Source organism: Dipodomys ordii, unplaced genomic scaffold, assembly GCF_000151885.1.
Source record: "Dipodomys ordii isolate 6190 unplaced genomic scaffold, Dord_2.0 Scaffold5, whole genome shotgun sequence".
Taxonomy (NCBI): Eukaryota; Metazoa; Chordata; class Mammalia; order Rodentia; family Heteromyidae; genus Dipodomys; species Dipodomys ordii.
Genome location: NW_012267221.1, coordinates 6,782,033 through 6,809,340, shown reverse-complemented (window position 1 = coordinate 6,809,340; position 27,308 = coordinate 6,782,033). Strand labels below are relative to the sequence as shown.

Sequence of the window (27,308 nt, the reverse complement as noted above, 5' to 3'; positions counted from 1 at the left end):
CTCTGGGCTTGGGCACTATCCTTCAGCTCTTCAACTCAAGGCGAGCACTACTGCTTGAGCCACAGCACCACTTCCGGTTTTCGAGTGGAGATAAGTCTCACCGACTTTCCTGCCCGGGCTGGCTTTGAACCGTGATCCTCAGATCTCAGTCTCCTGAGTATCTAGGATTACAGGTGTGAGCCACTGGTGCCTGGCTAAGAAAATTCTAATAGCTGAAAAGAGAAAACTTGATTTAATAAAGTGCTGAACTTAGGTAAGATGACACAATTTATAGTACTAAAATGTGCTCAACATTTTCCGAAAATTATCTTTAAAATATATCACAAGAATAAAAGTAATTTTGTATGAGATCAAATAAGTAGTCCTTTCAACCCACTATTTAGTCTCCAAAGAAGTATCTTTGAAGGGAAATACACTTGCCCTTCATGGCTTCATCTTCATGCATCAGAGTGTGAACTAAGATGGCTCACTATTTAATAATGCATCAGAGAGTTTCCAATCACTAATGTAGACATTCTTAAATTTTAAAGCTGAATATGCTTAATATAAAATATCATTTGATGTACACTCATATCACAGATAAAAGCAAAGATCCTTAAGTTATAAAGTTGGTTAAGGAATTGTTCCACTATATCCAGCCGCTTCCATGAAATGTAAGATGTTCTGAGCCACCTTCACAATGAGAACTCCGAGAAGCAAAGCTTACAAATCACAAGCTAGCTCTGTCCTTTGGAAGCTCACTTCTATTTCCTTTTACCTTTTCAAGAAAGGTGAAATATGAACTTCCTACACTTGTATGAGTAGTTCAGACATTTTCTCCTTCTATTTGCTTAATAATGATCAGCTCCAACGTTTAAGGTTGTTCCTCAGTTCTCCAGGTATCAGTAACTGCCTACTAAGCATTCATACGTGAGTCTCTTAAGAGAAGATAAAGTGCAAGGTGTCAAATAATATGTTCATTTTCTTAGCAAAGAACATCATCACAGGACCTCTATCTTGGCCACTTCCTTCTCACTCATGGAAAAAATCTCCAACTGTACATAAACTATGCCTATGACTCTTCCTAAATATTTGCTTTATAATTCTACCAGCTCTCTTCCTACTATCTACCTCTACTATCAACAATCTAGTTCAGGATACCATTGTGCCAGTTAGTGAATCTCCTAATAATACTTTCTCTTCAGCCACTTTTGATAGCTTATTACTTATTTTTCAAACAGCAAGTAGTTATTCTTTATTTCTAGCTCAGGGAGACAAAGGGTGCATGCATTCTCTCAGTGTAGAAATTAGATCTCAATTATTATAAATATATATGAAAACACTGAGAAGGTCATATGCATATTACTACATAAAACAAAATATCAAAGTATGATATACACCAGGGAGGTTTGTAATGTGTAACTCCTTCAAACAACTATTAGTTTTACAACATGAATACCAGGAAGCTGAAACCTATATTGTCAAAACTTGGGGATGTCAAAGAAAGAGGAGAACAGACAGAGAAATGATGGGTGACTATAATCACAATATCCAATGCACATGTGTTAAAACAGAATTTGGTAATGAGGGAATGAATGAGGGAGATTAGGAAGAGTGATAGAAATTGATCAAGATGCATTATATTCATAAATTGATGAGCCGAAAATATTTTATACAAGTACTTAAACATAACATAAAAACAAATCGTATATCTGAACCTAAGTCTCCCTATTTAAAGCACTTCAATGGCAGCCTTCTAATTTAAAAATTTTAATCAAAATTTATTCTGTCCCAGAAGGACTAAGCATATCACTAGCCTAGTCTTGATACTCCAACAGAAGTAATGTCCTCTTAGCATCTCAAATATTCCTTGCCTTAAATTCTGCAACAGATATGATCATATATCATCCATTTATTTACTATGATTCCATGAATCACCACGCATCATAACTGTAATTCAATATGCAATTCTATAACTAAAGTTTATGTGCCATATTTCCTAGACTCTCTGGTCTATCTTGATATACCAGCACACAGAATAACTTACATGGAGGAAAACTCTATGATCCATGATTAGTTCTATTAATAAATAATAATTTGTGATGTAAGATGGATTATGACGGACCTTTCATTTATTTTCTTAAATCTATAGTCAGATTAAAACATTGTAACTCCTTTAGATTCTTGCAAGAATTGTAACATCCTTATTTCCATGCTGAAATGCTGTATGTTATATGTAATATAACTATATGCTATATGCTATATGTAATAACATTGAATAATGTCTGGGAGTGGAATTTCTGGATCAAAGGGTAGTTCTATGTTTAATCTTTCTTTTTGTTTTGTTTGCAGGCAGTTCTGTTTTCCTTTTTATTTTTTAATATCTTTATTGTAACGGTGACGAACGGGGGGGTTACAGTTACATAAGTAAGATAAGTGCATTTCTTTTTAAACACTCTTACTTTCTCCTTCATTTTCTCCCACTTATCCCTTCCTACTCTCCTTCCACTCAAGTTGTATATTTCATTTCCAACTAGTGTCAAGTGAGAATCGTTGTTGCATTAGTTCATCCTTTGCCCTGCTGTTTCTGTGATTTCCCTTTCTCTTTTACAGATCAGCTAAGTTTATATATGAGACAAAGGGTACAGAAAACAAAGACAGAAAGAAAAAGAAATAACTCCATTCAGGACATAATAAGAACCTCTTGTTTCCAATTCTTGGACTTCATGTTGATATACTTCATTATGTATGGTCCTCTGCACTTAGCAATTGGACTATTGAGATCCCCTGTTAAGAATAGCATAGACATATTCCAGTTATACAAATGAGGGAATCTATGCACCCTACTTTTCTTTGGGCCTGGCATTTTCAGTAACCTCCATAATGCTTTCTTGAGTGGCTGAATAAGCTCACAATCCCACCAACAGTGTAAACGAGTTTCCTTTTTGGTCACTCAGTGCCAACATTTATTATTGGTAACTTTCCTGATATTGGCCATTCTAACAGGTGAGGTAGAATCTCAATATTATTTTGATTTGCATTTCTTTTATGGCCATAGATGCTGAGATTTTCTTCATGGGTCTATTTGACATTTTTACCTATTATTTTAAGAAGTCTCTCTAAGTCATTTGTCTATGTTTAATTGGGTTGTAGTTTTTTGAGTTTATTTTTTTGAGCTCTATGTGTATTTTGGATTAGTCCCTTGTCTTATATGTAGTTGGCTAAAATCTTCTCCCAATGTACGGGTTTTCTAATTAGCTTGTTAGCAAGAGAGCACAAAGAAGGTCACATGAAATCTATCAGCACAACCATATTCATTGCAACTTATTTAACATAGCCAAGGTATGGAATCAGCCCATTCAAATCCATTCAATATATGAATGGATCAAGAAAATGTGATATATATATATATATATATATATATATATATATATATAATTCTATGCTCTCATCAGAAAGAATGATATGTAACATTCATAAGGAAATAGAAAGACTTGGAAAATATTATAGTAAGCAAGCTAAGCCAGACTGGGAGAAACATAGGTTTCCTTCATTTGTGGTAGCTAAAATGTATATATAAATCTATGAGTAAACACACTGGGTAATAATCAAGGAGTTACAAATGAAATAAGTGAAGTATAATACACTATATGGAGAACACAATTAGTATAATTCTTTTAAAAGACTAAGTCAAAGCCTAAAAAAAATAAGTACCAAGAAATGGTACTTAACATATATTTACAAGAGGGGAAGGTGGGGGCAGGTGGAGAGAGGTTGAAGAACAGGAAAGAGGGAAAATGCAGGCAAACATTCACTGTATATATCCCAGAATTGAGAAATATAAGTGAAAGAATGGTTGTCAAGGAGGGTGAAGATGTTGAAATTATGACAGGTCAAGATGAGTTATATATAAAAATTGCTTTGTTAATGGGCATAAAATTCAAAACAGAACCTAAAGTTAAGATAAGAAAGGTAAGGGGTGGGTTGGCAGGGGTGGGTAAGAAAGTTGAAAGGGATTATATTGATCAAGAGGCACTATATTCATAAACTGCTTTGTTGAATGGCAACTCCTTTTTACAACTACTTAAAGATAATGAAATGTTTTTAAAAGATTGAATGGTGTCTATAATCATGCAAAATGTTTTATTTGTGCACATGATACTAGGTACAAACATCCTAAAGAGAATAATTATAATTTTCAGGTTTATTTTTATTTTTTACTTTTTGTTGGCAATGGGGCTTGAACTCGGAGCCTGGGCACTGTCCCTGAGCTCTGTTATTCAATGCTAGTACCTTCTACTTCTTTGAGCCAGAGCTTCCCTTCCAGTTTTCTGGTGGCATGTTGGAGATAAGAGTTTCACAGACTTACTACCCTGCCTGACTTTGTACACCAACCTCAAATCTCAGCCTCCTGACTAGCCAGGAATACAGTCATGAGCCACCAGCATTGGGCTTTGTTTTTATTTTTAAAGCTGTAACTGAATAAAAAGTTTAACTCTTCACTATACTTTTAAACATTCAGGATATCAATACCTGCTAAAATTGACAAGCATTACAGAAAGGAGGGATAGTAAAGAAAATGCATTCCAGTCACTAAATTTAACAGAGCATGTAATCTCAGGTCCTTAAATCCATCCAACACAAAACTTATTTTTAATTTGTTCCTGGATATTTAGTTGTAAATGCCTCTAGATCACTTATACATATTGATCTGTTCAAAAGCAAGGAAGTCTTTATTGCCACATCAATTTTTGATGTTCTGCTCCTCAGCAACCTAACATATTATTTAAATAAATGTGACTAAAGGAATCAAAGAAAACATTCATGAAAAACAGCTATACTTAAATTTAGGAACCCTTAATTTTGCATAGTTTCTTGAAAGTAAACATAAATTATAATAAACTATATGAGCTTTACTTAGATGGCTATATTAAAAGTAAGATAAATTTAACAGTAATAAAGAAAAATGAAATCATGTCATTTGTAAGAAAATGTATGAGGCTGGAGAACATGAAAAATGAAATAATCCAAGTTCAAAAACCCAAATATCACATATCTCTGCTCATATAGGGAAGCTAGACCTAAAAGACAGGCATATGTGTAGACATAATGTATATACCTATGCATATAAGTTAATATATACATGAAATGTTATTTAAATAATGGGAGTACAGAAGGGCATAAAGATCAGAAGAGAGGATTTAAAAAGAAGATGAAGAGCAGATAATTTTGAAATACTGTGCCACTATATATGAATATGACATAGAGAATCTTGAATACTATTATAAATAAAGGATGGGAGAGGGAAAAGACCAAGTTATAAAGATTGTTTTTGTAAGCAAATCCTAAGGTATACATGTTTGAAATACCACAGTGAAGCCACTTGGTACAAATAATACATTCAAAACAACAACAAAAACAACAACCCTAATGACATGAAAGTAAAACAGGCTCAGATGGAGGGGTAGGTACCAGCAGGATAGGACAGGGATACAATGAAGAAAAATGGAGATGAATCTTTATTTGCCCAAATGAAAATAGAAGAGTGGAAGCTGTTCAAACTCTTTTAAGAAAGGTGAGAGAGGGATGAGGGACAGGGACAGCATAGGGGAAGCTAATCAAAATAACTGCTTACATGTGCAGAAATGCCACAATGAAAATACCCTGGTGCAATTAAAGCACACACATATTAAAATAAATAAAAGGCATATAAAAAGCAATGAGGGCTATTCAGAGGGCTAAGATCTGAAGAATGCAGTTCAAAGCCAGCCCAGGTTTAAAAAATCTCTATGAGATTCTATCTCCAATTAACCACCAAAAAGCCGGAAGCAGAGCTGTGGCTTATGTGGTAGAGTGCTAGTTAGCTTTGATCAAAAATGGTCAGGGATAGCACCCAAACACTGAGTTCAAGCCCCAGAACCAGCAAAAACAATAAGAAGAAAGGTGAATTTAAATTACAATAATACCTTATAATAGCATAGATTACAGTCCATAGATATATACAATAGTAATCAGCTTAGCTCATACTACATAGATTGTATAATTATTATATTTCAATTAAATAATATATAACTAAAAACTAATATATTAAAGAATAGATATACTAGAATCTATTTTCTTACACTTAGAAATTTAGCTTGCATTAAATTCAGTACTCCAATAGTAGTTTTATGGAAAACACAAATATAATTACTGAAATGGCATTTTTGGAAAATCTATAAAAATCTGTTTGAGTAGGATATGATTAAGACATGGATATCATTATCAAAAAGTAAGCTTCAAGCCAGGCACCGGTGGCTCACGCCTGTAATCCTAGATACTCAGGAGGCTGAGATCTGAGGATCACGGTTCAAAGCCAACCTAGGCAGGAAAGTCGGTGAGACTCATTTCCAATAAACCACTCAAAAACCGGAAGTGGTGCTGTGGCTCAAGCGGTAGAGCACTCGCCTTGAGCTGAAGAATACAGGGACAGCACCCACGACCGACCAAAAAAAAAAAATTAAGCTTCACCACAACTAACTTTAATTAAAGGCAATAAAATACAGTATTTCCCCCAGAACTGAGAAATCAGATTTCTTCAGAAGACCAAGGACATACTACATGTAATAGGTATGAATATGTCTTTGGAAAAGCATAATTTGAAAACTCAAAAAGTTATTGAAAACACACCTTGTACATTATAATTCAAATCTGAATATTTGTGAATAATGTACCTTTTTTTGTTTGTTTTGTTTCCTTTTTGCTGGTGCAGGGGCTTGAATTCACGGCCTTGGCTCTGTCCCTAAGGCTCCAGGTTAGTGCTCTACCACTTGAGCCATAGCCTCACTTCTGGCTTTTTTCTAAGTAGTTTATTAGAGATAAGTCTTATGGACTTTCCAACCTGGGCTGGCTTCGAACAGCAATCCTCAGATCTCAGCTTTTTAATTAGCTAGCATTGTAGACATGGGCCACTACAGTGGGTACCTACTTAATATATAGATTCTAACATAATTGCTTTGAGTAAACTCTGAAATTTTACATTTTTCTAAAATGCTTCCAGGTATTGCTGAAGCTGCTGGTTTAAGGACCACAATGTATTAGTATGATAACTTCAAACATATAAAGGCATAGGAGCAAATCAACAGGCAATAAAAAATTATATATCCTTTAAATATATTAAGTATAACCCTTTCCTTCGAAAAGTAATAAGATACAAAAATTGGCTTCAGTCTAATTATAGAGTGGCTGAGTGAAAGTTGAGTATTCGAAGATTATATTTCCAATACAATGCTTCTATATTGTTAAGAATAATCTTTAAAGAATGTAAACAAAAAATATTACTCAGTTAAGGCTACTATTCCCTCTACTATTAGAGGAGACAAAATTCTTGTTGGTAAAAAATTCTTTAAATGAAATTATTTTAATAATTAATACTAGCTACAATTCAAATTCATTTTAAATGCATTCACATTAATACATTATATTTTTTTGGGGGGGTCTGGTAGTGGGGCCTGAACTCTGGGCCTGGGCGCTGTCCCTCAACTCTTCAGCTCAAGGCTAGCACTCTACCACTTGAGCCACAGCGCCACCTCCGGCTTTTTTTCTTTTTGCTATGTGGTGCTAAGGAATCGAACCCAGGGCCTCAGGCATGCAAGGCAAGCACTCTACCACTGAGCCATCTTCCCAGCCCTCACATTAATACATTATAAACCTCTATTTTCACTTCACTCTTAGTCAAATATTGAAGACTACCAACTCAAATACTTCTTTTTTGTTAATATTTTTGTCAAATGTTCCAAAAGGTTTTTAAAACCTTACATGTTTTTAATATTGTATTCTCTGTTGAAATTCATAATGTAATGGTATGGAATTACATGTATTTATTGTTTTACTCATCATAAACCACTCAACACAATAGCCTGAGCTATGATCTAAAATATTTATTACTCGTGAAAAATATTTTGTTCACTCAACTCACATGATTCTATCACAGTTTGTTCTTTATGGAACAGTTCTTTTTACTGGTTTAATTAAAGCAATACAAATATCATAATGATAGATTAATACTTTATTGAATTGAAAAAAAAGTTCACAATGAGGCTTGGAATTTGTAAATTCAAAAGAACTCTGAAAGAATACAAAATGCAGGTTGAACATGATCAGGCTACTGGAAGATGGAGATAGGAGGATTACAGTGGGGGTCCACTCAAGTATGAAAACAAGATCTTATCGGCAAAACAAACTAAAAGCAAAAGGACTGGAAACACAAATTAAATGGTAGAGGGCAGAGGGTCTCAGTTCAATCCCTAGTAACACACACACACACACACACACACACACACACACACACATACACACACACACACACAAAACGAAACTGGTTAATAGTCATGAGATGTGCTAAACTTTAAACTTCAATAAATTCATGGTAATGGCATTCAGTTCAGGAAGAAAGCTCTTACTTGGTTTAATTATAACATTGATTGGTTAATTATTGAGTTCATACTGTGTTCTAACCAAGACATCTACATGCTAAAAGAAAAATGGTAAAGGAGACACACAAAACTTTAATTTTTATTAAATATATGTTCTAAAGATAACAAGCACATTAAAATAAATTCAGAATACGTCATAAAATGACTGAAGAAATTAGAACAAGATAAGGAGGACATTAAAATAGATTAAAAGGATCTACTTAGAAGAAATGGTCAGGCAGTTAGTGTTTGTTGGAAGGTATTACTCATATTTTTGTTGTTTTTCTTACAAATTAAACTGGCAATTTAAAATTGTATATACTCAGGATGATGCTTTGATACATGTATGCATTGTGACATGGTTACCATAACCAATTCAATCAATTCATCAACTCACCTCACAGTTACGTTTTTCAAAATTTTTTGCTATATTTAAAACATTTAATATCTACTCTTAGCAAATTTCAAATATACAATACAATATTGTACTCTATCTCATTTGCAATAGGAAAAATAGGTGTATTTCTAGTGTTACATGCATAGGCTTAAAAATACAGACCTGTCTCATACAAAAATGAGAACATATTAACCAATCTATACAAAAATATATTTAGAAAAGCATTTGAAGATAAGACTAAAATGTGTGCTAGACCCAGAGTATTGGTGGTCATGAGAGCCAGGCTAAGGAGTTATGACTTTGAGCTGCCATTAGTTGGAAGTTATTGAAGGACACTGAGCAGGCAAGCACCAGCCTCAAAGCAGTGTTTCAGGAAGATTTATCTGCCATCAATGTTTAGCTGCCATCAGTGTGGAGAAAAGATTGGAAGGAGGAGAACATTCAGGCAGCAAAACAGTTCAAAGAAAACAGCACAATGCCAAGATAATCTGAAGAACCAGTCAAAGTCTATAAATCATTGATAATGTCAATTTATTCTTCATCTTTAAGACACACACTTACTACAAACTTTCATTCAACAAATATTTATGGAGGGAATTCAGTGTTTATAGCATTCACCAGCAAAGCTCTATCAAATATTGTATAGAATGTGATAAGACAAAACTGTGCATATATGGTCCTTTGTTTCATTGCAGTAGAGAGATATGTTAATAGCATGAAGAACTTACACAAACTTTCAAATTATGTACAAACTAGACCACCATTTATTCATTCATCCAATATTAGTTCTGTGCGTACTATGTGAAAAGCATTTTGGTGAATGATTTCTTTAATTCATGGATAAATTATAAATCCTGAATTTAAAACACATTAAGTAAGGAAAAATGATATCATGAACCATATCATGAAAACAAAAAGTTCATGAGAGTAGTTTAGACAAAGTACTACCTAAGTCAAGAAGAGAAAGGAACCATATTAAATTGGGATTGCAGCAATACTCAGTGAGGCACTAGTGTTTAAGCTATAAAATATATTCCTCTGAAGTGCCATAAAAATAGTGTATTCATGTTTTTGGGGTAAGCCACAATAATTCTTAATAATACTAGATTAAGCAGGCATAATGATAATGTTACATTTTAGGAAAAAGACATTATATTATATTACTTAAGATGATGAAACACAGGGATGCAAAATGTAGAATCCTTTTTCATCTATTATTCTAAGGAAATCACTAGGTCAAAATCCTCATGGCTGTCAATACTGTCAGACTGGCTTCCAAACACTTGTATAACTTTGATAACTGGGACAGTTTTCTGGGATATCCCTTTGCTTATCAGTGCACTATGGAACACTAATCTCTTTTTACATAGGTAATTTACAACTTCTCTATTTTATCAGTAGTATTTTATTGGAAGATTCTACTGGAAAATATATAATATGTCACTATGAATTATGAGAAGTTTAACAATTCTAAAGTTAAATAGTTTCCGAGACTATTATCAGCTCTAAAAACTCAAAGACACCTTTTACATTGTTGTTTGCATTCATCCTCCCAAAAGAAGTATCAATTCTAAAGTGGTTTCTAATAGTGAGGTCATTACATAAAATATCCTGAGTGATTCAAATGTGTGTTTATCCTATGTATCTAACATAAGGAGGTAAGTGCTTGTGTTATCAGTTCGTTTGTTTATCCTTTAGTGATGGGAAGTGAGAACTTCAAATGGGGAAATAGGAAAATGAATGAACTTACATAATTTGGCAAGTGTTCATGTTTCTGTATATTTACTTTTGTATGATTAGGTGAGAGTCTCTAAAATGTATTTGCATTGCTATATAATTAAAAATGTAAATTTTATCCTGATATTAGAGAATATACAAGTAGATGTATGACTGCCTTGTGAACCAGGAATTAAGATTTATTGCTATAATCTCATTGTTCAAATCACTTCATTCTACATGTATTTTTATGACTGTCAACTATTTGAAAATGTATTATTATTGGTTGTATTAGTTTTTTAAGTAGCTATAAGCTGGCATTAACTCGGTGGCTAAAAAACATCCAAACTCAAAGTGTGAAGTCAGTAGGACCAGAATTTCTCCCAGATCTACAGGAGTAGAATCCTCCTTCACTAGTCATAGAATTTGTGGTAAGGGAGGATTTTGTTTTTTTGGTTGGGGAGCAGTATGAAAAATAGTGGAGAAAGAACATGACCATACAGGAGTTCTGTTTTATACTTGGGAAGTTTGACAAGTTTCCTGTAATCCAAAAAGATACTTCTATTAAACCTTGGTCACACTGTCTAACAACTGGGAAAAGAAGGTGAGATAAACACACACATTCTGAATTTGTATTTTACAATACGGTATACAAAAGATGAGATTGGACTCAGAATGAGTTAGAAAAGATAAAGAACAGATAAACTGAATTCCATTTCCTTAGCTAGCTCAACATTAGGACCTGATGTGAAGAGAGGCTAAAGAAGGAAGCTTCAAAGGAAGTATGAGAAAAGGAGAAAAGGAAAAATGAGAGAGAAAACCAGAAAGAGCAATAGCATTGATAGTGTTACACAGAGATGATAATAATGAACCACCTCAGATGACTTTGATAGATAGTTAAAAGAAAGGCTGAGACTCATACATTAGATTTAGCAATGCGAGGCCCCAAATGATCTTCACAAAGACATTTCTGATCAAACTTTATTAGAAAGACCTTGTGTGGAGAGATGTGCAATAAATTCAGAGAAGTGATACAAAGGAAAAATTGGTACAAAATCTTAAATTCTCAATAATTATATTTTAGATGAAGTGCTATCACACATAATATATTGTTCTAAGAGTCTGGCATACAGCAGACTCATAAAAGACAGATGCTTCAATGGTGCTGAAGTTGTGACAATAATGCACTTAATCTTTCCAATTCAATGAGGTTACCAATTTCCTCTAGAATAAATTCTCACAACCAGTAATCTATCTTTTAAGGCCTAGGTTACATCCAGTGTAATAAATAATACAGTAGGATTAGGCATGTTCAAAATAGACATGAATAATAAAATCATTTAATTAAGAGATTGCTTTAAAGGAGAGAAAACATATTAAGTCATATAGACAGTTACAAATAAAAAAATTAATGAAGATTTTTAAACTTTTACTTCCCATTTAAAAACCAAAAAGTAAATATTTAAAAATATGATGCACTATGTAGAATAACATAAGCCAGTGAATTCTGCTTTAAAGAATATTTACTTTGTTTTTCTCCTACCATTCCCTCCCCTAACTCCTTCCTCTCCCCCCCCCCGCCCACAAAGTTGTATACTTTGTTTTCAACATACTGTCTTGTACATCTCACTATTACATTGGGTCATCCTGAATCCTTATTTCAGCATTTTGTTATTTCCCTTCTCCTCCCAAAATTAGAAAAAATGTATATACAAAATGCAGGATACCGGAATCAAATACAGTGACAACAGGGACTGTAACCCCTCTGTACTGTATCTTTACAATAAAAAATTAAAAAAGAAAACAGTCAAACTCCAATGTATGTACAACAGAATTAAGAAAAGTGAGGGAGTGTGTTTTGGGGGAGATGAGCAAGACTTTTGAAAGGGCAACATTGATTCAGATGTATGGTACTCACAAACTAGTTAGTTGAATGGCAACACCTTTTTGCAATAACTTAAAGATAACAAAAATATTAAAATGAAAAAAAGATTTACTAACCAGCAAATATCCAAAATATATGTAGACTATTAAAAAAGACATGAAGTAAAGTATTACAAATAAAACTAAAGTAAATGTAACTGAAAGAATCTATATGTGGTTGGCTTACAGGTGCTTAAGTCATTTCCTATATTCATCCACATTGAAAAGAATTAACTATGATATCACAGAAAGAGAATATAAAGTATATATATGTAATCACATATTATATTTAAGTGGTTTCTAATTTTAACAACTGTTATATTTAAGTAATTTCTAATCTAAGTAATTTCTAAAAGGAATAAGATTTTGCTTATGGAACTAATAACTTCAGGTAAATTGGATTTTTTCCATGAATGCTTTTTGTAGAGCTCTTTGTAATACTAATGTACTTTTTAGTTTATATAAACCTCAAAAGATCGTGATGGAAGTGAGATTGTATCTGGGTCACACTTTAAGATGAGGCCATAGTCACTTTAAATTACAGAGCTTCTAATCCCATAGCAGTGTTCTTGCCACTGTATACCCTCACACTTTGTACCATCAGAATCAATATGACAGACTAGAATAAAATATGTGTGCAATTCCAAGAAAAATGAAACATAACATGCAAATGATATTTAATATAATAATGACAGGTGTACTTTAAGGAAAATATTCTAGAATATTTCCACGACTGTATACTATTGAAAACCATAGTTAATTAAATGAAAGCACAATTCTAATCCATTTTCACATAATGAAACCCTGGTATTTTGATATGGAATAGAGTGGACTTACAGAAAATTCATTTTATAGACTAGGACAGTGGCACAGTGATAGAGAGGACATACAGAAAGGAGCAAAACCAAGATACTCACTTTTCAAAAGCTGTCTAAAACTGTCAGGTGTTTGATCAACTAATACAAAGTTAAGTTACTAAATCAATTTAGTTCTAGATTATGACTTAAAAGACAAACCAATGTAATGAAAGAAATAGACAATACCCAGAGCCTGGTATACAGACATTCTACCTGTACAATTTTCCATCAGAAATCAGTAATGAGAGAAAAATAGGTTCAACTCACATATATGTATATCAGGCAAGTAAATTGTCTTCGATTTTATGATAAAATAAATTGCTTAAGTACCAAATGTGAAAAGAACTGCACACTGAAAAATGCAGAATTTATGACTGGAAAATAATCTACAAATATATTTTAAATTAAATTGCAGATATTATGGTGAGAGTATTCTCATACCCGGATGATGAGATTACAAAATCAGTAGACTCTCAAGAAATCACTATCACTTTAAAAGCTAATAAAATAAACAAGACTTTAGTTTCAGAATATAATTAGTTAATATTTTTGCAATACCTTCATAAAAATGCTCATAGAACATGACAAATACCTCAAATGGTATATATATATATATATATATATATATATATATCCATATATATAATAAAATATATGATCAATCAAAATCACGTATTAAAAGACTATCTCATGCAGGATAAAATGTGTATAGTATACTGATTGAAAACATTAATAACTAATTTTTATTTTTGTATTGAGCTAACCAACAAAAACTCAGTTAGCATGTAAGCTAACATTTAGCATGTAAGCTAAGCTATAAAATGTTAATAATGATATAGAGTATCCAGATCTCTCATGTGATGGATAGGAATAGAAAACAGTCTAACAGGTTGTGAAAATAGACTGGCAATATCTGACAAACGTAAGCATGCATTTAGCATATGATTCAGCACTTCTATTCCTTGGTATTTCCCCAAGAGTTGTAAACACATATGTCCACACAAAGACTTACGCAGGAATTTAATAACTTTTACTCACAACAGTGACAAGATAGAAAAAAACTAAATATCCTCCAAAAAGTGAAAGAATAAACAAATTGTAGTACTTCCAAATGCTATGGTCTATTGTAGCCTCCAAGCGAAGGAATGGAAACTGGACTTCTACTTTGCAGTACTGGGAGCCAGAGCTTTGGGGAAAGGAGTTTGCAGAATCCTTTGGAATGGATAAATGATGCTATAAAAAGGAAGTGGGTTCTCTCTGTTCTCTTCTGACACATGAAGATATTAAGGACCCTGGTCTCAGAAAGACAAAGTAAGCAGTATAGTATGTTAGTCTAGACACCTAATCTAGTGCCTTCACTTGAACTTTGAAGCCATGAGAACTCTGAGTAATACATTTCTTGTTATTATAAATTACTCTCTCTCCAATATTCTGTTACAGACTGCAAAACAGGAACATACCGTGCATAAATCAATTCTTAGCAACAGATTTGCTGGGATATGAGATGTTTTGATGAATCCCTAAAACCTATGCTGAACAAGAGGAGCCATACATGTGAGAAAGCGTGTGCACAGCCTACTATTCTATTGGTTAGATGTTCTAGAAAAGTAAGAAACCAACAGTTATCAAAAATAGATTAGTGATGTTCTGAGTACAATGGAGGGATTGATTGCATAAAGATTTTATGTTATAGTTTATTTGGTGGATGGGGAATTCTTGATTTTGTGGTTAAAACTAAGATACATTTGTCAATATGTATTGCACAGTACTTATAATCGGAGCTCTTCAACATGTATCTCAAAATGGTTGAGTTTTAAATATTCCTTAACTATTTCCAAAATTATATTTACATTGAGTTATACTTATTAAATAGCCATTGGCCCTATTCACAAGTAGTTTACTTTCTTCTTCTTCATATTTTCATATTTTTCATTTTCATTTGGGTTTTCATTTCTCATCCGAGAACTTTTTTTTTTTTTTTTTGTCAGTCGTGGGGCTTGAACCCTGGGCCTGGGCGCTGTTCCTGAGCTCTTCAGATCATGACGCGCGCTCTCCCACTTGAGCTACCAGTTTTCTAGTGGTTAATTGGAGATAAGAGTTTCACGGACTTTCCTGCCCAGCCTGGCCTTGAGCCTCAATCCTCAGATCTCAGTCTCCTGAGTAGCTAGGATTACAGGCATGAGCCGCCAAAACCCGGCTTACTATTATTGTTATATATGTATTTTCCGTTTGTTCTATTTGCTTATTATGGATGAATCAAATCTATTTTGTGCATATAGCTTTTTAAAGTTACCTAGTATAAACTTTTCCTAAGTATTTCTGCTGGGCCTTCTGTGCATTCTTAGTTCCTGTACTCCCAAGAGATGCTTTTCTATCTGTACCTCTTTCCAGTGATAGCCCTACTACAATGTCAAGATGTAATGATTTAATCTAAGCCTCTATATCATGTAAGCAATATTTCCAATGTAACAAAAGGCATATTATGATAGAATAAGCAATCCCCCCGTTGAACAATGAATGGGCCTTGAGTATAAATCAAACTGTATGGGCCAATAAACATGTTTAAATATTCAAACTTTGGGCTAGTAACATAAATGATTTTTTTTTTGTGGGTCATGGGGCTTGAACTCTGGGCTGTCCCACAGCATTTCAGTTCAAGGCTAGCACTCTAAAAACCAGAATTTTCTGATGGTTTATTGGAGAGAAGAGTCTCAGGGACTTTCCTGCCCTGGCAGGCTTTGAACCATGATCCTCAGATCTCAGCCTCCTGACTAGCTAGGATTACAGAGGTGGGCCACCCACACCCCGCTAACCTAAATTATTTTAAAGCATACTAATAATTTACTTATTTCAAAACTTTTTAAATCATATTTTATTATTTTAAAGTTAGTTATAAAATAGGGTTAAAATTTAACGTCAGTTTTTGAGAACAATGCATCTTGAACAATACCATCCCTTTTGTTATTCTTTCCTATCTCTCCCAAGGCCACACATCCCCTCAATTTTTCTAGATTCATGAGACATACATTGAATATTTTGATATTCTATGTTTTTTAAGTCATGAGCATGAATTCTGTGACAGTGAGAACAGTCCAAATATACCCATAATAAGGCAGTAATGGTCAGCTGATGAGGGTAGTAATGGGAAAAACTAATAAAATTTATTTTTTAGAGGTCTGTGTCCACTACAGCAGAGCCCCTTGATGACAATGATTTGCAGTAGGGAGAAATTAGATTAGCCATTTTAGCGGCAGGTTATTTGGTAGTTTTAAACCCAACCTATTAAGTCACTTCTAGTCTTTACAGAATTGAAAATGAAGTGTTGTTTTCCAGGCAAAGACAGCATCTTAGTGATATCTGGCATCTTTATGTCATATGTTGTGCTTTCCTCATTGATATGCTGACTTTTTTTTTCTTTCTTTCTTTTTTTTTTTTGGTCAGGTAGTGGGGCCTGAACTCTGGGCCTGAGCGCTGTCCTTCAGCTCTTCAGCTCAAGGCTAGCACTCTACCACCTTGAGCCACAGCGCCACTTCTGGCTTTTTTTCTTTTTGCTTATGTGGTGCTGAGGAATCGAACCCAGGGCCTCATGCATGCAAGGCAAGCGCTCAACCACTGAGCCACCTTCCGAGCCCACTTTTCATTCATATAATTTGGAATTATTTTCTCCCCTGTTGAATATGAAAACAAGAATATATCTTGTTTATCCTATCACCATCCCTAACATAAATATACTCTCATATGTTTATTGAGCCTTAGCAATTTATTTAATATTAAACTAAAATTGACTTTGAGTGAGTACTTAATGCATTAGAGGTATAATTGATACACAAAATTGTAAATTTGTTATGTACACATTCTGATGAATTTTGACTTGAGAATCTACCTTAAAAATATAGAATTTAACATTTTATTATTAATACATTTTATGAAAAGTAAATCTTTCTTATGATTCATATAGTAATCAATTTAAACAACATTGTTCTGTTTAGTTACCATATACTTTGAGTAATTTTAATTAATGAATAAAAGTTTAGTAGCTGAGTCTTACATAAATAAATTCTTTTATCTATGTAACTGAATTCTCCTAAAGTTCAGGGAATGATCAATATCGACTTCCTTTTCCAGGAACCTTTAGTAACACTATCGTCTCTAGAGAAAAGTTAAAATCCCTTTCCCCAGCGCTCAAAGTCCTTTAAAATCTACTTTAATCATATCTTTTGATCTAAACCTAGAAATTGTTTTTTATGTCTGTTTCTGTTCGAATCACCTAACTTACTAATTTCCTACATCCTTGTCTTTGGAAGGAGAACAGTGCTTTCCTATCACTTGGGTTTCTTCTGTGATCCCCTCTCTCCCAAACTTCATGGTCCACATAATAATTATCTCAACACCTCCTAATTCTCACATTGGTTGATTTGATATCTCTTCCAGCAGCTACCACTTTCTATTTTGTAAAGAAGTTTATTTTTGTTTGTGTTTTTTTAGAAAAACCTTTTTTATTGTCAAGGTGATATACAGAGGGGAACAATTACAAAAGTAAGGTAATAAGTACTTTTCTTGTCAAACTTGTCACTCCTTCCCTCATTTTTCTCCTACTTTCCTGCCCTGCCCCCTCCCCAAGTTGTACAGATCATTTCCAACATATTATGTCGCAATAAGATTGTGATTCTTGAAGGCAATGTTCAATGTTATCAGCCTGAAAATTCCAGAATACATATGTCAGGACTCTTGAGGAATCCTTAAAGATTAGTAACAATTACTCCTATTAATCGTATAGAATAGCTACCTAAATATTGTTTTTAAATTTTAATTATTTTTTTCAATGACTTCAAAAGTTTGCTCCCAGGGGTCACTGCATTTTATCAGTTCTCAGCAGAGACTTGATAAATGCAAAATTTCTAAAATCTAACATAAGACAAAGGTATTTTACCTTATATAATGTTAATTGCAACTTAATTTTGCATTTGGGGGTCAGCTGTTTTCAAGTTCTCCAGAAATATCCCTATTTGTATGAATATTTTACAAATAATATGGAAATGTTATAACTGCATTATTTACAGTGAGTCCAGGAACACCTACATAAGAGACTCAGCATATTCCAATCCATCAAAGCATAGGGACTCAAAGTTTGATAAAATAATCTGTGAATCCTTTAATTCCTCTTAAATATTCCTGTGATTTAGAAAAACTTAATCAACCTTTCTATCTCAAGTTCTTCATGCTGCTTTGAAAATTAATAGAAGTGATATATATATATATATACATATACATATAATGTGCTCAATACAGTAAACATAACGTTTCATCCTTAGAATTTATTTTTATTTATGAAATTTCTGTTGCTTAATGGACTGACAGGGGGATCAGAGTCAATTATAGGCACAGTATGAAAGACCAAAGCAAATCTCAAATATGAGGTCAAAAATGTTATATGGCCTGTTTTGAAAATAAGTTATAGAAAATTTATAAAAAATTATCAGAACAAATGTAAACACCACATGATTTCATTTAGATGTCACATCCAGGAGGCTAATGCTGTTTTTAATCTCCATTTTCCTTATTAATTTCAATAAAATTATGAATCACTAAAAAAAGTCAGAGATATATATGCCATTATTCCAAGTTGGCTGGGTCTATGTGATATATTTCATATTAGTGCATGCAAGTTTCAGTGGTCATCATAATCTATATAAAGCAATTTAAATACAGACTTTTTTGATATTGCTTTTATTTATGTGTGCTGGTAATATGGCTTGAACTCAAGGCTTGCTGTTCTTGCTTGGCTTTCTTGCTCTTGGTTGGCATTCTATCACTTGAGTGTCTAGTTAATGAAGATAGAATGTTACAGACTTTTATGCCAGGGCTGACATTCAACTATGATCTTTAACTCTCAACCTCGTGAGTACCTAAGATTACAGGAATGAGCTACCCACACTTAACAACAATGTTTTTTTAAAAGAGTGCTTTTTAACCAAAGAGTGTTTTATAACCAAAAATGTTTTAAAATATTCTTTTATTTATCTGTAAAGAAAGAAGCCACATATATGAAGATATTTTTTCTTGTTTTTGTGCTGGTGTTTGAACTCAGGGGTTGAGTGCTGTCCTTGAGCTTTTTTTTTTTTGGTTGGTTGGTTGTGGGGCTTGAACTCTAGTCTTGAGCACTGTCCCTCAGCTCTTCAGCTCAAGGCAAGTGCTCTACCGCTTGAGCCACAGCACCACTTCCAGTTTTCTAGTGGTTTGTTGGAGATAAGAGTCTTACGGACTTTCCTTGCCCGGGCTGGCTTTGAACCGTAATCCTCAGATCTCAGCCTCCTGTCCCTGAGTTTTTATGTTTAAGGCTAGCCCTCTACCACTTGAACCATAGGCTTTTTTGTAAGTGAATTGTAGATAAGAGTCTTAGAGGCCTTTCCTGTCCCAGCTGGCTTCAAACTGTAATCCTCAGATCTCAGCCTCCTGAGCAGCTTGGATTAAGGCATGAACTACCAGTGCCAGGCTTGCAATATACATATTTTAAGTAGGGAAGATTTCCTGTTTGTTATAATACTTTGATTCACTAGGTTTTCATGTAACCTCACATACAGAAATTCTTCACTGAAGTACCTAACAAAGATCTAACAAACATGATGAACAATGGTTGTCTGATTAATTAGTACATGTCTATGAGAAGACATGTACTATCAGACAGCAACAAAAAAAAAAAAGAATCCAAGAGTATAAGATACTTGTTTCCCTAAATTGATGAGAAGGAACAGATTGTTTTCCCAGCAGGACCAAAGGAAACATGAAGGTACTGAATTGAGAACATAAATGAACATATTTTCTTGATGTCCTCAAAGGTGGAGAAGCATCAGGAAGGTAATGTAAGGGGCAAAATAGATAAGACGATCTTACAGAGCCTGAAAATATACAAGGTGATGCCTGTTTTCTAGAGATCTTATGGTAAATATTTCCTTGGCTAAGCTTTACACACCTTATTGTCAAGGAAGATTCTGGATGATCTAGGTATTTTCAAAAGTGAAGAAAAATATTTATTTTGAGCTTTCAGAATATGTACCTTCAAATGGAACTTGAATCCTCTGCAAGCTAGACTGTCCTAATGACAAGTGCCTTTGACTGAACTTAGAACTACCAAATCCTATATATTGGTTGCTAAAAATTCTGGAAGGATCCCTTAGGCATTCTGCCTTAGCTCCCACATAGAGAAAACAGATAGAATAATGCAGATTATTCTCACAAGTTATTTTGGATGAATTAACCATGTTGATATTTTAAGATATTTTAAAGTATGCCATACAGATTGTAGTATGTTGCCATTATTAACTAATACAATTACTTCTTTTTTACATGCAGGAGGAATTTTTTTCTTTTATATTTTTCCTTTTTTCAGAAGTAAATTTAATTTCCTATAAAGTATGTTTAAAATGTAGTATAAAGTAAAGAAATTACATTTCAGTTGACTTTCCATATCTGTGATTATGCATCTTTGGGTTCAACTGACCACCGATGGAAAATATTCAGAAATAAATTACTTATTCAATGAAGAATCACAGGTATTTTTGTCACAATTCCCTAAAAATAGTGTAGCAAACATTTACATAACATTTTCATTATGCTAGGTATTATAAGTAATGTAGGAATGACTTAAAATACACAGGGGGATGTATATAGGATATATATATATGTATTGATATATATATATATATGTATTGATATATATATATGTATATATATATATATATATATATACTACCTTATAATAGGAATCTGTATTTTTGATGACTTTGATATTCAGGAAGTGGGATGATCCTATATATTCCCTCTACACTTTCTGATGCCTCAAAAGCCAACAGGGGTTTCTAGACAGACCTTTTCCTATTAATCACTTCCACATCACCATTTCTCATCTCAAACCACATATTATCTAGGGACTGACCAATAGTTAGACACAAAAGTAGTTTGTTTTCCACACTTTTACTGAAAAATAAATAGAAACCTATACTCATTTAATTGGGAAGTAGCATGAGGTTTACAAGTAAATTATGATCTGTATTCATTTAATGCAACATGGGACACATGAGGCCAGGGAGACTGATTCCCCGCCTAGAGCACAATGGTCTTTAGAAGTGAGTCTGGGACTATGATCCAGCCTGGCAGAGTATCCCTGAAAACTTGCCACATACCCTCACACGGCCACCAGACAATTTGCAGGTGCACTGGAGCACTATTTGGCTTACCAAAATTCTCTCAAATAGCCATTCTAAATCTTCCAACTTGGGAGTATTACTAATTCGTATTCCATGCTAGTCAGGAGCTATAAATAACCTTTAGTGTGCTTTAGTTCTAAAAGGCAATAGGATGACATGGAGAAGATTATGGGCTCCCTTAACATGTACTTATCTTACCTCCACAAAATGAAAGAAGAAATATGTCTGCACTGATCTGTATCTAACACTGGCACAGGTCCAACTGCTTCCATAAACTTCTTGAAATCATCTCTTTTTACAACATCATTCAGTAATTTTATGTATAAATGATAGTGCTGAGTCAGTATCAAAGATCTAATTAAGTTCTAATTCTCTATTTTAAAAAAGAATGTAAAATAAAAACTATTTCTGAAAAGACGACCAGAAAACTGTTTTTTTAAGATTGATGGCTGTTTAATAACTTTTTCAACTTCCGAACAAACACTTCGTTTAGTTGCCTAATGTGTGAAATAAAAATTGTCCATCCTTCTCAAATAAGCTCTTCCTAGTCTGATTCCTGTTTTCCAAGACTGAAGAAAAGAATGTTCTGCAAGAAATACACAATTTGTCCTTTACATTTCTATTTCCTGTGTGTTTTCTGGTGCTTATTATGCACCCGGATTTCTGCTGATACATCTCCAATGCCTCCTTATCTGCACCTCCTCTTTCCCACTGCTACTACTCAGCTACAAACAGGTCTCTCTTCCTATACCAAGCGCATGCTTGGCTGGCACACCCCTATTTTTAAGATAAAAAATAATGTTAATGTAAAACATTAAACTGCAATGGGCTAGGTGTTAGCATGTCTCTCACTCTCCAAGTTCTTAGGATGCACTACTAAACACTCAGGTAGTGCACTTACTAGCATGTGGGGCCACCATGAGGTTGAAGATAGAGGTCAGGAATGGTAATATTCCCTAGAAGGCTGGGGATGCAGCCCAGTGGTGAACAGCTGTCTACTGTATGTAATGTCTTTAGGCTAATTCCTTGCAGTGCAAAAAAAAAAAAAAAAAAGAAACAAATTCTCCAGAGCTATCCCTCATCCCTCACCGCTGTGAAGTTAGGGGAGAAGACAGACTTCTTTTTTTGATTGTGAAAATACCGTACAGATAACATGGGCAAGATAATGAGTCCATATCGTATCAAGCATTGTTGCCTCCTCCTTTGTTCCCCCTTCCCATCCCATCCTCCCCCCCCCACCAAAGTTGTAAAGTTCGTTTTTGACATAACGACTTGTACATCTCATTGTTGCAATGGCTCCACCTGTATCCCTATTTAAACTATTTGTTTTTGCCCTTCCTCTCAACAAATTATACCAACATCAAATACAGTGAGAGCAGGGGAGAAGATAGAATTTTATAAGCAAATTCCTTTCCCAGCAACCATGGCTAAATTGCCGTAGTGTTGGACTGCCCTGCATCCAAAACCAGGGAAAATAATTTCCTGTTGTAAACTAGGTACCCTCTGTCTATAGTATTTTGCTGCAGGAGTCTGGATAGACCTCTTCTAAGTCTTACAAATAAAGGCAACATCGTGTTATTTTATAATTCCAATACTAGGAAAGTACATTTGGCTTGCATCATTCTGAGATTTAAGACTGAGCATAAAAGCTCTAAGCGAGGAAAACTACATTTTGGTGCTTGTGGAAAATGCTGTCATAGTTTTGCTGAATCAGGTTATAACATGTTTTGTGACCAATCTAGATGACTCTCTGCAACAAATGACAAAGTGATCATTGAACACTGATGCTATCCATCAAAACATATTTCCACTTTAGTCAAGCTGCAACTCAACTGATTCTAGAAATGAAGCAGAGAAAGTTGATTTATTCTGAGTTTTCACTGAAGATCAGCAAATCAATCCCATGTTCATCAAAAAACTGATGGATGTATGAAGTTATCTTACCTGAATAATTATAGATTAAAGCTAAAAATACATAAAAAGTATACAAACTGTAGAAATACATAAAAAGCAAGTCACTCCCAAAATGCTTTATCTTAATTATTTCTGTAAGTTAAACACTATTGTGGCAGGGGATACTGGCTCACATATTTAATCCCAGACACCTAGGAAATGGAGATAAGGAGGATGGTGATTCAAGACCAGCCTAAAAAGTTCTTAACAAGATTCCATTTCAGGGGATGGGAAGATGGCTCAGTGGTAGACTGCTTGCCTCGCCTTAATGAGGCACTGGGTTCAATTCCTCAGCATCACATAAACAGAAAAAGCCAAAACTGGCACTGTGGCTCAAGTGGTAGAGCACTAGCCTTGAGCTGAAGAGCTGAGGGACAGCGCCCAGACCCAGAGTTCAAGCTCCATGAACCACAACAACAACAAAACATTCCATTTCAACAAAATGAGCCAGGTGTGGTGGCATGCATCTGTGAATCCAACTAATATGGGAGTATTAAGTAGAAGAGTCATCTATTGGGTCGCCTGGAATAATTTTGAACTCAGAAGAAAAAAGACATATGTATGGTTCACGTAATGCAGACTAACAAATATGTACCAGAGTAAAAAAAAAATTTAAAAATCATGAAATTCTTAGGCCTGTTCTGAAAATAAAGTTACTCAAAATTTCCCTGAACAAGAACAAGTTATCCAAAGTACTATCTAAAAATTAATTTTCAGATATGCTCTACATGTTTCCTTAAATTCAATACAACTTTAATGAAATGTATTAGATTTCTTTGACAAAAAGTCATGTCAAAATACTTATAACATTAAAAGAATATTAAAGGCAGGCACCAGTGTTTCACTCCTATACTCCTAACTACTTAGGAAGTTGAGATCTGAGGATTTCAGCTTGAAACCAGCCAAAGCAGGAAGCCTGTAATTGCAGTTCAAAAACAGCCCCAGAAGAAAAGTCATGAGACTCTTGTCTCCAATTAACCACAAGAAAGCCAGAAGTAGATCTGTGGCTCAAGTGGTAGAGGTCTAGCCTAGAGCCAAAAGACTCATGGACAGTGTCCAGGCCCTGCTTTCAAGCCCAAGAACTGGCATGTGTGTGCGCGTGTGTATGCACACATACATAATATTACGGTCATTAAAATGACATCTCAACCCGTAACTTAATTAAGATTCACTTTTCAAAAAGTTGCTAATATTTCAACAAGGATCTTTTGTTTTAAACATGCACACATAAATGCAGAAAACTTGCAATAAGCAGAGAATCTGTCACTTCAATGACAATAAAACTAATTTTGAGTACTCTTAAGAGATTAGGAAACCCATTTACAAAAATATTTTAAAAGTATAAATACATTTTGGATCTCAAAGTCATTCAAAAAGGAAGCATAGAGAAAATTATGTGGAATCATTTTTTCAGAAAATGAGTCTCTATGCCTTTACTTGATAAATCACCATTATTATGTTTCCTTAGGATTCACTGTTATCTAGACATTGAAAGAAGCCTATGAGGAAAAAATTACTGAGACAGAATGACTTTATAAAATACTTAAAATTATATTTTTGTCCTTAACAGATTGCTACCTGCAGCTTGAATCTAGTCTTAAATATGTATTATTTTAAGTTAGAGATCTTTACTGTGTGCTTCAACCACAATCTCCCTCATTGTAGGACTTTTCCTATGTGTGTTATTTGTTTTTTGAAAGATTTTGGCTTCTGGAAGTCTAGGTTGTACTTTCTGTCAAATTTGAATGTTCGCTCAGAACACTGGAATGATGGTGACTGAAACGTACCAGAGGCTTGTTAGTCCTTATTTTTTCCACAAGGAAAAAAACAAGGAAAGGAAAGTAGCTTCCTTTTGACTGAATTTATATTAAGAGATCTGTCAAAATGCTCTTCTAATCAATAAGGCAAAAATTACTCTCGAGGTTGTCAGGATTAGCCACTACTTGTCCTGTGAGTACTCACCCCTCAGTGCAGGCAGCAGGGATCTCTCCTTCTTGTCATCACATTTGTTACACTCACTGAAGTACAGGAGTAAGAAGACATCCACAAGGACCCACATCAAAGAAGTGGCTAGAACCACCTTGCAGTAGACAAATCTCCTCATGTCTTTGCTTGATCTTTAGTCAACACTCAGATCGAAGACGAAAGCTACTGTGATAAATCCAAGCCACAGAAGTGAACTCCAGGATAAAAGTAGGATGCATCCCACTGCATTAAAAAAGAAATATTGTATTATTACCACTAGTACTATTATTATTATATTATTATGTAGGACTTTTGCATAAAACAGAGCATAAAATATATAACTTATTTCATGCTCCAAAATATGTCAACATTCAGATCATTATAACTATTATTAAACCCCTTAAAATGAAGCCTGTGACAAGCCAGGCTAAAATTCTAGTATCTATGATTTTTATTTTGGTCGGTCATGGGGCTTGAACTCTGGGCCTGGGCACTATCCTTCAGCTCTTCAGCTCAAGGCGAGAGCTCTACTGCTTGAGCCACAGAGCCACTTCCAGTTTTCTAGTGGTTTATTGGAGATAAGAGTCTCACGGACTTTCCTGCCCGGGCTGGCTTTGAACTGGGATCCTCAGATCTCAGCCTCCTGAGTAGTTAGGATTGCAGGTGTGAGCCACTGGTGCCCGGCTTAAAATTCTAGTATCTAATACTGGAATTAATACTAAAAGTGCTCTGCTACACCCTTGATAAACTATTTGAATTCTTCAAATTGTATTGTCTTTTCATTAGATTGTATCATGATATATAACACTAGATTGTAAAATAGTGGAGTTCTTCTATTGATGCAATAATACTGAACTAGAATATATTGAAAATGAACTGTACTAATTGACTGTGGGGTTGGGGGGAAGGGAAAGTGGGAGAAAAATGAGGGAGGAGGTAATAAGTTAGACAAGAAATTTACTCACTACCTTACATATGTAACTGCAACCCCTCTGTACATCACACTCCCAATAAAATTAAATTAAAAATTAAGAAATCAGCATGTGACGTATTTCAACGTGACTAAGAGCTGGCTTTTATAGACACATCTGGGCCTATGCAATTTATATCACTGGGAGATCATATTAGCCTCTTCCTCATCTGTGAATTAGGAATAACAATGTCATATGGAAAGAATTACTAAGAAGATTAAATATGATCATCCATGTAAAGAATTTTAGAGAACAGAATGATCCAGATACAAAAGTTTAAAGAAAGTTCCTACATTAAAAAATAGTTACATAAAATAAACCGGTACTTATTTAACCTTAAAAGTCCCAATTGGTTTGCATAAAAACTATCCAGAACAGATATACATTTTAGAAAAGACAACATGTATGCAAACAATTTAGCAGAAGAGAAACAACATAATTATGCAAAATTACTTAACATAACCAGAGTAAGAATATTAAAAAACAGCTTAGGAGGCAGAGATAAAAGTATTGAGTTCTAACCCAGCCAAAGCAAAGGAAGAGATGAGACCTTGTAAGAAAAGTACCATTAAAAAAATAGAAAAACATCCAGAGTAGAATAGTGCTTGCCTAACAGGTACAAGACCCTGAGTTGACTTACTACAACAAAAATATTAAAGAGCATAGAAATAAATATACATAATTCTTGAGATATTCAAAATAAATATGGACTTGTTTTATTTATACAAGCCAGTTTTTCTAAAATAATCAGGCAAAAATATGACATGACTTGCTACATTAAAAATAGTGTCAATTTCAAATGGGATTGCATGAAATTGCAGAGCTTCTGCAGGGCAAATGACATAGCTAGCAAGATCAATAGAAAGCCCACAGATTGGGAGAAGATCTTT

The 27,308-nt window shown here is 34.1% G+C and overlaps 1 protein-coding gene across 2 annotated transcripts in view; it reads right to left on the bottom strand.

Annotated features, from left to right (window-relative positions):
• Positions 1-27,308, bottom strand: part of Galnt13 (polypeptide N-acetylgalactosaminyltransferase 13) — a 490,025-nt gene that overhangs the window by 431,300 nt on the left and 31,417 nt on the right. For both annotated transcript variants that reach the window (XM_013028124.1, XM_013028115.1), the window contains one exon: positions 25,445-25,690. In XM_013028124.1, the coding sequence (XP_012883578.1) occupies positions 25,445-25,586 (142 nt within the window). In that variant the 5' untranslated portion in view covers positions 25,587-25,690. Of the gene's footprint in view, positions 1-25,444; positions 25,691-27,308 lie in introns of those variants that run through there.